This window comes from Tachysurus vachellii, chromosome 14, assembly GCF_030014155.1.
Source record: "Tachysurus vachellii isolate PV-2020 chromosome 14, HZAU_Pvac_v1, whole genome shotgun sequence".
In the NCBI taxonomy this organism is placed as follows: Eukaryota; Metazoa; Chordata; class Actinopteri; order Siluriformes; family Bagridae; genus Tachysurus; species Tachysurus vachellii.
Window position 1 is genome coordinate 23,817,318 of NC_083473.1, and position 13,175 is coordinate 23,830,492.

General features: G+C 37.3%; 2 protein-coding genes across 4 annotated transcripts in view; one reads left to right on the top strand and one right to left on the bottom strand.

Moving 5' to 3' along the window:
• The window catches only part of thoc5 (THO complex 5), a 14,070-nt gene extending 9,894 nt beyond the window's left edge, over positions 1 to 4,176 (bottom strand). The window contains exons 1-8 of the mRNA XM_060887172.1: positions 4,061 to 4,176; positions 3,639 to 3,734; positions 1,932 to 2,075; positions 1,711 to 1,824; positions 1,516 to 1,613; positions 1,250 to 1,396; positions 674 to 788; positions 70 to 202 (exon numbers count right to left, since the gene is read on the bottom strand). Coding sequence (XP_060743155.1) covers positions 70 to 202; positions 674 to 788; positions 1,250 to 1,396; positions 1,516 to 1,613; positions 1,711 to 1,824; positions 1,932 to 2,075; positions 3,639 to 3,734 — 847 coding nt within the window. The 5' untranslated portion in view covers positions 4,061 to 4,176. The remainder of the gene's footprint in view (positions 1 to 69; positions 203 to 673; positions 789 to 1,249; positions 1,397 to 1,515; positions 1,614 to 1,710; positions 1,825 to 1,931; positions 2,076 to 3,638; positions 3,735 to 4,060) is intronic.
• Positions 4,177 to 5,968: 1,792 nt separating this feature from the next.
• zgc:158398 (uncharacterized protein LOC568894 homolog) lies at positions 5,969 to 10,881 on the top strand. 3 transcript variants are annotated; one of them, XM_060887101.1, is made up of 7 exons: positions 5,969 to 6,078; positions 7,533 to 7,725; positions 7,874 to 8,129; positions 8,224 to 8,395; positions 8,483 to 8,639; positions 10,414 to 10,548; positions 10,691 to 10,881. In XM_060887101.1, the coding sequence occupies exons 2-7, from the start codon at positions 7,567 to 7,569 to the stop codon at positions 10,706 to 10,708; spliced, it is 897 nt and encodes a 298-aa protein (XP_060743084.1). In that variant the 5' UTR covers positions 5,969 to 6,078; positions 7,533 to 7,566; the 3' UTR covers positions 10,709 to 10,881. The 3 variants fall into 3 exon arrangements, with proteins under 3 accessions (XP_060743084.1, XP_060743085.1, XP_060743086.1); XM_060887102.1 differs by having other exon boundaries at positions 5,977 to 6,060; XM_060887103.1 differs by having other exon boundaries at positions 5,999 to 6,082.
• The last annotated feature ends 2,294 nt before the right edge of the window (positions 10,882 to 13,175 follow it).

Here is a 13,175-nt window from a genome sequence, read left to right on the forward strand (position 1 = left end):
TGAGATGCCACAAATATAAACAAATAAACAAACAAAAATAAAAAAGAGAAAGAAAAGCATCTGCATTACCACAAGCTTGTCCATAAGCACTGGCCTGCACAAGCAGCACGTACAGAGGGGGAGGAAGGTGTCGTGCGACCTCGGTCTGTTTCTGCACATGCTCAAATGGCATGGACAAGTACTCCTGCACGGGCAGAGACGCCTGATAGACAGAGGAAGGAAAAAAAAAAGAGGTGGTGGGGTGTTGGTTAAAGGTGGGGTCTCCGTTGTTTGAGAAATGATTCAGAAAACTGAATCGGGACGACAAACAAAACAAAAACAAAACAAACGTGTAGCCAATGAGCAGAAAGGGGCGTGTTTGTTTTGGTGATTTCAAATGTCAACATTGGCTTTCAAACAACAGAGACCCCACCTTTAATGTACTTTTATAACAGGGTTGTTAATAATGCCACATTAGTTAATACATTTAATCAACAAATACATTTTTTTTCTAACAGCAAAAGTTGGATACGTTTCAGTTCACTTAGATTAGATGCGCTTCATTTGAAATAAAAACAATTCAGTTATAGAACACAGAATTGATCATTGATTACATCTGATAAAGTGATAAAAAGTAGTCATGTAAAAACAGATAAACCGACGGAACGCTGCTTTACTTGTGTAAGTGAATTACCTGCATGATGGCCTGTAGGCCTGGCTGAAGACTGCTCAGATACTCCTTCTTCAACTCAATTCCTTTCAAGATCTTTTCCTTAGTGCACAGCGAGCTCTTATACTGCTCAGCCAACCTAAAATACAATCAGCAACAACCAAATCTTCATCGATCATGATCCTTTTAAGACCCTGCACATCATAGGGTTACATGATAAAGGCTAATTATAAACATCCATCCATTTTCTGTGCCACTTATCCTACACAAGGTTGCAGAGAGCCTGTAGTAACACTCCGAAAGTGACATGACATACGGCTAAGTATGGTGACATACTCAGAATTTGTTCTCTGCGTTTAACCCATCCAAAGTGCACACACACAGCGGTGAACACACACCCAGAGCAGTGGACAGCCATTTTATGCTGCGGCGCCCGGGGAGCAGTTGGGGGGGTTCGGTTCCCCTTGCTCAAGGGCACCTCAATCGTGGCCGAACCAAGACTCGAACCCACAACCTTAGGGTTAGGAGTCAGACTCTCTAACCATTAGGCCACGACTTCCGGACTTGTGTGTACGAGTGTCATTTCTTTTCAGTTGTTACCTCTTCCTCTGCTCCAAATCCCAGTCCAGCCGAGCAAGCGTGAGCTGGTGAGGGTCGTTTTTGGTGAGATGAGGGCGGGAGATTTCAGCTGGGGCCTCCTTAAAGAACTCATCCACACTGACCAGCTCAATCTCTTCATGCTGGGACCTACACACACAAAAACATGGTTTATTTTTATGCTTTTAAAAAACATCTAACTTGCAAACATCACTTCAAGCTTCAGGCACAACAGGCCACTAGACGAAAAGCTAAATCTTTTCACTAACTTGAACTCAAGGCATTTGCCAATTTCTTTCTGAAGATGCATGACTTCATAGAGGAGATTCTGAAGCTGTAGGTGCAACACGTCCACTTTCTGCTTCGACTGCAAAAAATACCACATAAATAAATTAAACACTTATTAATGAATTAAAAATGCCACATAAGTGCACTAGAAACATGACGGTGCGCATCTTGTGTACCTCGTGCGTCTGATCGCGTGCTTTCTTCAGTCTCATGTGAGACAGACGATTCAGCTTCTTCAGAGTGATGAAGTGAACACATCCTTGCTTGCGCTTTGTTTCAACCTCAACACTCTGGATACACAAAAACACAAATAAATAGTGAGAGGCTTTCCTGAGCTACACTCTGCTTAAACTCAACCGTGCTAGTTTTACTTTAAAGAAAACCAGAATGTACTCACCCCTTCTTTAGCGCCACTGGCTTTCAGCTCTTGGATTTCACCCATCAGTGTAGCCAATGTCTCACAGGTGTTTTTATACAGCGTGTAATCTTGTTCTGGGTCTCGACTCTCCAGTTCTGCTTCTTCATTGTAGGTACGCACATCCTAATGGAGTCAGAGAGAGAGAGACGTGTGTGTGTGCTCCCTCACATCCTAATGGAGTCAGAGACATACGTGTGTGCCTGCATGTGTGTGTGTGTGCTCCCTCACATCCTAATGGAGTCAGAGACAGAGAGACGTACGTGTGTGTGTTCGTGTGCGCGTGCTCCCTCACATCCTAATGGAATCAGAGACAGAGATGTGTGTGTGTGTGTGTGTGCTCCCTCACATCCTAATGGAGTCAGAGACATAGAGACGTACGTGTGTGTGTTCGTGTGCGCACTCCCTCACATCCTAATGGAGTCAGAGACAGAGAGACGTACGTGTGTGTGCGTGTGCCTGCGTGTGTGTTTGTGTGCGCTCTCCCTCACATCTTAATGGAGTCAGAGACATCGAGACGTATGTGTGTGTGTTCGTGTGCACACTCCCTCACATCCTAATGGAGACAGAGACATAGAGACATACGTGTGTGTGTTCATGTGCGCACTCGCTCACATCCTAATGGAGTCAGTTATAGACGTATGTGTGTGTGCTCCCTAACATCCTAATGGAATCAGAGACAGAGATATGTGTGTGTGTGTGTGCGCACTCCCTCACATCCTAATGGAGACAGAGACATAAACGTACGTGTGTGTGTGTGCACGCGCTCCCTCACATCCTAATGGAGTCAGAGACAGAGAGACGTACATGTGTGTGCCTGCGTGTGTGTTTGTGTGCGCTCTCCCTCACATCTTAATGGAGTCAGAGACATAGAGACGTACGTGTGTGTGTTCGTGTGCGCACTCCCTCACATCCAAATGGAGTCAGAGACATAGAGACGTACGTGTGTGTGTGCACGTGCTCCCTCACATCCTAATGGAGTCAGTCATAGACAGACGTGTGCATGCGCGCTCCCTCACATCCTAATGGAGTCAGAGACATAGAGACCTACGTACGTACGTGTGTGTGTGTGTGTGTGTGCTCCCTCACATCCTAATGGAGTCAGAGACATAGAGACGTACGTGTGTGTGTGCACGTGCTCCCTCACATCCTAATGGAGTCAGTCATAGACAGACGTGTGCATGCGCGCTCCCTCACATCCTAATGGAGTCAGAGACATAGAGACCTACGTACGTACGTGTGTGTGTGTGTGTGTGTGTGCTCCCTCACATCCTAATGGAGTCAGAGACAGAGACGTATGTGTGTGTGTGTGTGTGTGTGTGTGTGTGTGTGTGTGCTCCCTCACATCCATCAGCTGAAGAAATTAACTCTACATCTATTCTGGTCATATGTGGAAACTATCTAGTGTAATCATTCCTGTCTCTCAACAATGTGTTTGTACAGAGAGGTGTGAGTTTGGATTTAAAAGCTTTTCGCTGAACGTGCTGTACTGAGGGGACTGTGTTTGTCTTTTAATCTGTTTTAAACGTAAGAAACTGATCTATATATTAAGTGGCCTTCTCAAAAACAGATGGACCATGGAGAAGTTCATGGGTGTCATTATTTACCTCCACACTGCATTAAGGACGAGATGTTAGGTTTCATTTAAAGATCCTTACAGATGTTAAACTAGAGGAGTTGGACACTGACCTGGTCTCCTTCTCCTCGAAGCCGTTTGGTTTCAGGGGTCCCTCCATCATTCCGGATCACTTTGGTCTTCCGCTTCTTCAGAGGATCAGAAGACATCTGTGTGAAATCACATTAATAACGTCATTAAAGCGCCTGAGCTCTGTGGAGAAGTGCTGTTAAACATTATGGACACGTTTTAACACAACTTTACACCACAACCTGACGTCTGTACAGGACAGAAAAGGTGGGAGGTTTTATTACTAGTACATAAAACTGCATTAAACAACAGATTAGCATGTTAGCATGATTAGCCAGCTAGCTAACAACGAAGTGCTCCATTTGTTTATCTTCGAGTCTCACGCGAGATCTTTAATTCCACACAAACATTAACTTTGATCACTGCGCGTTATTACAGTCCTCAGAATAACACCTTTATTCCTCACCTTTGGTTAAGTACTTTTGCTCTTAGCCGGTTTGTTAAAGTCAACGACCGTCGCACGACCGGATGTTGGTCTGTTTCCAAAATAAAGGTCTGAAGTAACGCATGAGGGTGAAAGTAAGATGTCCAGACACGTTTATTTTTATTAATGGAAGAAAATAAACAAAATATTTGGCCATTCTTTATCTATTATTATTGTTAAGTAAACTGTAAACACTGGAGAATAAAGTGTAAACACTGTAAACTTTAAACACTGTAATAAACTGTAAACACTGTAATAAAGTATAAACACTAATAAAGTGTAAACACTGTAATAAAGTGTAAATACTGTAAACACTAATAAAGTGTAAACACTAATAAAGTGTAAACACTGTAAACTTTAAACACTGTAATAAACTGTAAACACTGTAATAAAGTATAAACACTAATAAAGTGTAAACTCTGTAAACACTGTAATAAAGTGTAAATACTGTAAACACTAATAAAGTGTAAACACTAATAAAGTATAAACACTGTAATAAAGTGTAAATACTGTAAACACTAATAAAGTGTAAACACTAATAAAGTATAAACACTAATAAAGTATAAACACTGTAATAAAGTGTAAATACTGTAAACACTAATAAAGTGTAAACACTAATAAAGTATAAACACTGTAATAAAGTGTAAATACTGTAAACACTAATAAAGTGTAAACACTAATAAAGTATAAACACTGTAATAAAGTGTAAATACTGTAAACACTAATAAAGTGTAAACACTAATAAAGTATAAACACTAATAAAGTATAAACACTGTAATAAAGTGTAAATACTGTAAACACTAATAAAGTGTAAACACTAATAAAGTGTAAATACTGTAAACACTAATAAAGTGTAAACACTAATAAAGTGTAAACACTGTAATAAAGTGTAAATACTGTAAACACTAATAAAGTGTAAACACTAATAAAGTATAAACACTAATAAAGTATAAACACTGTAATAAAGTGTAAATACTGTAAACACTAATAAAGTGTAAACACTAATAAAGTATAAACACTGTAATAAAGTGTAAACTCTGTAAACACTGTAAAGTGTAAACACTGTAATAAAGTGTAAATACTGTAAACACTAATAAAGTATAAACACTGTAATAAAGTATAAACACTGTAATAAAGTGTAAATGCTGTAAACACTAATAAAGTATAAACACTGTAATAAAGTGTAAATACTGTAAACACTAATAAAGTGTAAACACTAATAAAGTGTAAACACTGTAATAAAGTGTAAATACTGTAAACACTAATAAAGTGTAAACACTAATAAAGTGTAAACACTGTAATAAAGTGTAAATACTGTAAACACTAATAAAGTGTAAACACTAATAAAGTGTAAATACTGTAAACACTAATAAAGTGTAAACACTAATAAAGTGTAAACACTGTAATAAAGTGTAAATACTGTAAACACTAATAAAGTGTAAACACTAATAAAGTATAAACACTGTAATAAAGTGTAAACTCTGTAAACACTGTAAACTTTAAACACTGTAATAAAGTGTAAATACTGTAAACACTAATAAAGTGTAAACACTAATAAAGTGTAAACACTGTAATAAAGTGTAAATACTGTAAACACTAATAAAGTGTAAACACTAATAAAGTGTAAACACTGTAATAAAGTGTAAACACTAATAAAGTGTAAACACTGTAATAAAGTGTAAATACTGTAAACACTAATAAAGTGTAAACACTAATAAAGTGTATACTCTGTAATAAAGTATAAACACTGTAATAAAGTGTAAACTCTGTAAACACTGTAAACTTTAAACACTGTAATAAAGTGTAAATACTGTAAACACTAATAAAGTGTAAACACTGTAAACTATTATTGTTGTTTATATGAGTATAACTAGGACTTTTATTTTGAATATGTACCAAAGTCTTCCTTCCACCTCAGTACGGAAACGTTCAATTATTATTATTATTTCTCACGACAGAGGAAATCTTCATGGAAGCTTAATGTTCAGGACGATATTTATGCAAGTATATGATATAAATATTGCAGGAGTTTGTGGTTCATGTACCTAAATACTTAACAGGGAATAACTACTTATTATCTGTCTGCAGAACCTGTAAATCAGCTGGTTTATATACTGCATTGTATTGGACCATTAAGTGACAACATTAAATGTCAGTAAGCTGAAATGCCACGTGTTAAAGTCACCAGCTGCTTTCAGCACAGACTGAGATTATAATCAGTAGTGTTGAAGTGCAGAGAAAGTTTTGTGGCTCAGTCAGTGGCAGTATATTTATTATTGTGTGTAAAATATTATTTATTATTATTATTATTATATTAATATAATATATAATATTCATTTATATTATTAGTATAAATTATTATTTATTATAGTGTGTTATTCAGCAGCACTTATACAAGACAGCCAACCGAGTTCAGAAACCTTCAGAGTAGAAATAGAAATAGCACTACACTGTGCACTACAATGACCAGAGGATTAAAAACCTGGTTAGTTGGACAGATTCTTCACAGGTTGCTAGAATGCAAAAGTGTTCGAGTCGATGTAGAATTTGTCCAAGCTTTATTTTCTACTACCAGGTTTATTCAAGAGAAAAAAAGAATAACAAGATCATTGCTGCTAAAACTCAGTGGACAAAAGTACAGTAGATATCTTATTGGTTTGGATTTGGTGTGTCTTTGTTTTCTTTGGATTATAATAGATAGTAGATTAACATACAAAACATTAGTTTGCCAAAATGTAATTCTCAATGTAATTGCGTTTAAAAAACAACAAAAGTATTACCTACCCATCTGTTACATAATGTGCTGTTTTATTCTGGATAAAGTTCACATATTCACATATAGCCAGGGGTCTCGTTGCTGGAAAAGAGCTGCAGTTGGTTTGTATAACACCAAACTATGAAGCTATAAAGTAATACACTAAATCTCTAAAGTTTAAAACAATAACTATTTCACATCATTACTTTAAATGAAAGGACATATTAAAAACACAAAGTGTTCAATAATTTGCTAAATTTAACCGCTGAACTAATTAAAAAAAATGTTTAAGAATCTTATATCGTATATATACGATTTCTCACTGTGAATCATATTCCTTTATATCTTTGGGACTAGATTCACTTAAATGTTATGACTTATTAAAGGTCACGTATCAATGAATTAAACAAGTTGATATATTCATCTGTCTCTATAAAGTTGTCATTATCAGTAATCTTTAGCTGTCACATGCTATGCTACAGCATCCAGACTGCATTTGTTTAAATCCAAGCTAAGGCAGGGACTAGTGGATATGTGAGGATAAATACATTAATCCAGAGCACCATCATGCTGATCTCCTGGTGTTCTTTTTAGTTTCACTAACGTATACGCCTCCATAGAAATCCATTCTATGTAGGGGGTCCTAAAGTAGTGCAAACAAAGCTGTACAGTGTTAAGGACTGAAATTGTGTGTTCCAGTATTGTGCTTTAGTGAGGGTGGTGTTTCTGCACTATGGCTCGATGGCAACCTGTCACAAACCTGAGGAGTCGAATTATACACCATCCGCCTGTGACTGTTTTTTTCATGTGCCTGGTGGTCCTAGCTGGAGCTTTCATAAGCATTGGGATATACTCACAAAACCATGACATGAAGAACCCAGACATCGTCATGGTGATTATTCTGTTCTGCTTTGTTCTGTATTTCTTCTTTCGAAACAATAAATTAAATCAAATATAAAAATACTCACCTCAAATGTGGTGTCCTGGTTTGAGCTGGTTTGTTGGAAATTCTTATTTGCAGTTGTGTGTGTGTGTTTCAGGACTGGAACCAGATGTTGGCTTCGCTGGCAAAGCTGAAGTTCTGCAGTCAGTTAAATGATTCAGATCTTTTAAACGAGAAGCCGGATATAAATTCACCTCCGCTGTTAACTCATGCAGATGAACTGATCAACAGCACTCAACAAAAACATGAAGTTATTAGCAAGTTACTTCTAGTGCCTCTAATGCATGTTGGAGATCACCTAGATCACAGCAGCATTAGTGCCACATTACTGGGAAGCCAGTTAGGCCTGAGAGGTTTGTACACCGGCTCGAAATGCATGTAAAGTGCTGGAAAGTGTTCAAGGCGTGATGATTTTTGGTTTTATTTTTTTTTTCCTTCTGCTTATAGAATCTGCTGGGAAACAGTTGTTGAATATAACACTGTTCTTGGATATACAGACACATTCATCAACCACTGATTCTGCACTTATCCAAAAGCTTTCGAACATGCAAACAAGGCCCCGGGCTTACGAGTCTTGTCTGATGATTACCGCTCCGAGTCACATTCTGCCTCAAACTCCGTAAGAGCACGCTGCTGTAAAACAGCACATACTTTATTGGATGTTTTATTATACATATCTGTAAGCTGTGATGATGTTATTTTTAAGGTCACCACCACGATGTCCTTCTGATAAAATACAGGAGAATAACATATCTCCTGTAAGTACACATGCTGTACAATCAATTACGAAGAGCTCAAACACACCGTCATGCCTCAGCTTGGAGTTCACTCCTGACCCCAAACTGACCGTCCTACTCACTCAGGTACATCACATTCATAAACATATGGGCAGAGAATCCAGGTCCAGGTTTTTCAGTAGAAAATGACTCCACTATACAGAACAGATATATGAACATATTACATGTCAACACATCACAGCTCGAGGGTCCCTGATTGAATGTGTCCATGTGGATTTGCCTTCAGGTTCAGAAACATCCTCCCATCTCGAGTGGTACATGAGGACTGGTAGAGATCGGTAGGAGGATTAGTGTGTGTGAATAAAGTATTGTGCTTGGATGGACTGGCATCGCAGTCAGTGCGCTTTCCCACCTTGTAGCATTCTGAAGATAGGCTCTGGATCCACCTCAGTTTTGACCAGGATGAAGTGCAGATCATTGTAGATTAATGAACAAAACTGTTGTACATGATCTGCATTCTGAGTAGAACGTCAGATTTTCTCGTGTCATTTTTATTGTTTAGGACTAAAACAATAGCGTAACGGTAAGATTTGTATATATTTTTACAGAAATATTTCTAAGCTCTTAGTCTTTGGGAGCACTTAATACCTGGTTAACGTAGAGCTGCCCATTTAAGAGCATTAGTAAGTTATTATATTTATAAAAAAATAAATGTGTTTTGTTTCTTGTTTCATGTTAATCAAAGCTGTTGATAAAAGACTCACAAGACTCTGAGGTTAATTCTTGATGGAGAAATCACATATGCATCTGTCTGCTCAGCCAAATCTGACCAAAATTTAATGAAACATTTATTTAGCTTTTGAGTAATAACGCCTTGTTATGATTGGTCCTTTTGGACAACATAACTCTTCTTTTGGTCATGACAGAATTATTATTGGTGATCTCAAAGGACTCAAATTCTGGAATTAAAGCCTTCTCGTTAGGAGATTATGATGATACCATCATAGCATCACTGGCCCACTAATTTATCTTTCTCCTCCCCTGCTGAACAGATTGACATTAGACCACTGGCGTCTGTGAGCTCATATATACACGATAACGAGCCGTTCGCATCATCACCCGGTGTGTTCGACCGCCCAAACATTGCTTAAGCAGCAATTCAAAAAATTGTCAGTGTATATCAGGAAGCACATGTTAATCGTACCAAAATCGGCAGCTCTCCTACTTTGAGAAGATACGTTTAGATGAGAATAAGCTTTTGAGATAAAATGGGTAAATTAAAAATAAACATATGGTGAAAATGGAATTGAGGAAACAGCAGAAATAATCCAGGTTGTCAGAAAACACCTCGGTTGCTTAAAATGTAATAAGATTTATTAAACATTTTGGCCAAAAGTATGTGGATGCCTGGCCACCACTCCTATATGTTCCTGTCTAACATCCTTTTTATTATCATAACCTCCACTAATTTGGGAAGATCTTCCACTAGATGTTGGGAGCATGGCTGTGGAGATTTGTGATCATTAAGTTACAAGAGCATTAGTGAGATCAGCCAATGCTCAGATTCATCTGAATTCTGTTCTGTGGAGTGAAGCACATACAGCAAACACTAGCATCCTATGCAACTGTGTGCCTCTAAACGTGCCTTATAGCAGCAGTTTAAGCAAGAATCGCATGCTGGTGTAACGGTGAGGTGTCCACAAACATTTGGCCTTGTAGTGTACATTCTCCTCAGTGATTTATCTCATTATTCCACCAGTTGCCTCAGTCCTTATTCTGAGCTGTTATTCATAATGCTTTATATACAGTATACTGGAAAATCAGTCATACAGAGTATTTTGTATGGACTATAAAGAAACATGCTTATGTCTTATCTACATACTGTTTCTCCGTCTACCAGGATGAAAAAATTCTTGCTAGATATCACCTGCTGTTGGTCAGCATTGCACTGGTGTCTCTCTGCATCACAATGTGTCTTTTGGGAACACTTACCTTCTCCAAGCCTGGTCGTCACCTTTCACATGATCCTCAAAAGGTAATAAGAATAAATCCACCAGCCTAAATATGTCCTTTTGAATGCAATTCACTGTTTTTTTTTGCTCATTTAATGATTCATTTGGTGCAGATTATAAACTATAATCCTCCTCTAAAAATACAATCCATGTGACTTTTTACAGGAAACTCTGCTGGGGTGATGAGGAAGAGAACTGCATCAATAGCAGTGCACATGGTTTACTGCTTATCAATCATGTAAAAGTCCATTTATGTTAAACATCTGTGAACAAAATATAAAGTCCTTGTATTTGCTGTGAAGCTGGTGAAGTATACATTAAATATTAAACTGGGTGTAATCAGTTTATCTTCTCTGTTCAGTGTGCAAAGTGTGATTTTTTTTAAGAAAATATAAAATTTCAAGCAATAGCTTTGAACAACAGTTCAATCTGGTTATCTTGTGTGCACCAGGTTTTTCAAAAAATAAAAAATCTAGATCGAAAGACGAACATATGATTGTATTTTTATCTCTCTTGTTTTTTCATGATCTCAGCTTAATTTTCTTGTTATCTTGTCATAAAAAGCTGTTGTAACAAGACAAAATATCATGCCTTGTGAACAGGACTGGTTCAGGGTTGCCATGTTGTCTTTGGCAATAAAGTTGTAGACCTAAAGCTTCCTTTTCAAATGTCAGACCCTAACGTGAAAGTTGTGAATCACTGAAACATGGATCAATGACCATGTTTGGATCAAAGTGAAGAACTGGTTCATCCATGATGCTGTGGGATTGCAGAAATTGTTTTGCTGCCTCAAGAAAAAGAAAAATAATAATGCTGAAGTGCGGGGGGGCACGGTGGCTTAGTGGTTAGCACGTTCTCCTCACACCTCCAGGGTTGGGGGTTCGATTCCCACCTCCGCCTTGTGTGTGTGGAGTTTGCATGTTCTCCCCGTGCCTCGGGGGTTTCCTCCGGGTACTCCGGTTTCCTCCCCCGGTCCAAAGACATGCATGGTAGGTTGATTGGCATCTCTGGAAAAATTGTCCGTAGTGTGTGATTGCGTGAGTGAATGAGAGTGTGTGTGTGTGTGTGCCCTGCGATGGGTTTCCACTCCGTCCAGGGTGTATCCTGCCTTGATGCCCAATGACGCCTGAGATAGGCACAGGCTCCCCGTGACTCGAGGTAGTTCGGATAGTGCACAGAAAAGTTTGTGAGAGAAAAATCACAAAAAGGTAATAATAATAATAATAATAGTAATATAATAATAACAATAACAACAACAATAATAATAATAATGCACTGTCTCTTAGGGCTTCCATATGAACAGCATGTTTCAAAACATTATAAACAGTTATAAAGTCCAAGCTTTAATTGAATGTTCTGGAGTAACTGCATTAATTACAGCAGCCTCCATCATTAAGGTTAACTAGATAATTCAAGGATCATTAGGAGAGGCGAAAAACATTATTGTCTCCATCACAGCCTTCATCCTTAATAACAACTTGCAGCTTAACATCATCATTAAAGAGAATAAACTGTAAACACTGTTGTACTGTTGTACTGGAGAATAAACTGGGGAATAAACTGTAAACACTGAAATAAACTTTAAACACTGTAAACAATGGAGAATAAACTGTAAAGTGTAAACACTGTAAACACTGGAGAATAAACTGTAAAGTGTAAACACTGTAAACACTGGAGAATAAACTGTAAAGTGTAAACACTGTAAACACTGGAGAATAAACTAAAGTGTAAACACTGTAAACACTGGAGAATAAACTGTAAAGTGTAAACACTGTAAACACTGGAGAATAAACTGTAAAGTGTAAACACTGTAAACACTGGAGAATAAACTGTAAAGTGTAAACACTGTAAACACTGGAGAATAAACTATAAACAGTAAACACTAAACACTGGAGAATAAACTATAAACAGTAAACACTAAACACTGGAGAATAAACTATAAACAGTAAACACTAAACACTGGAGAATAAACTGTAAACAGTAAACACTAAACACTGGAGAATAAACTGTAAACAGTAAACACTAAACACTGGAGAATAAACTGTAAACAGTAAACACTAAACACTGGAGAATAAACTGTAAAATCTGTTGTACTGGAGAATAAACTGTAATAAATTGTAATAATCTGTAAACATTGTAAACTGTAAACACTGGAAACACTAATAAACTGTAAACTGTAATCTGTAAACACTGCTGTACTGGAGAATAAACTGCAAACACTAAACACTGGAGAATAAACTGTAAACTGTAAACACTGTCATAAAGAGTAAACACTGTAATAAACTGTAAACTCTGTCATAAAGAGTAAACACTAATAAAGACTAAACACTGTAAACACTGTAATAAAGTGTAAACACTGTAATAAACTATACACTGTAATTAGCTGTAAACACTGTAATAAAGTGTAAACACTGTAAACACTAAAATTGTAAACACTGTAATAAAGTGTAAACACTGTCAACTCTGTAATAAACTGTAAACTCTGTAATAAAGTGTACACACTGTAATAAAGTGTAAATACTGTAAACACTGTAATATACTGTACACTGTAATAAAGTGTAAACACTGTAAACACTAAAATTGTAAACACTAATAAAGTGTAAACACTGTCAACTCTGTAATAAACTGTAAACTCTGTAATAAAGTGTAC

Bases quoted from the DNA above. Each gene is read 5' to 3' on its own strand.
- zgc:158398 (XM_060887101.1), top strand. From the start codon at position 7,567: ATGGCTCGATGGCAACCTGTCACAAACCTGAGGAGTCGAATTATACAC. The intron at 8,396-8,482 runs GTAAGAGCACGC...GTTATTTTTAAG, and splicing joins CACATTCTGCCTCAAACTCC to GTCACCACCACGATGTCCTT. The intron at 8,640-10,413 runs GTACATCACATT...TCCGTCTACCAG, and splicing joins TGACCGTCCTACTCACTCAG to GATGAAAAAATTCTTGCTAG.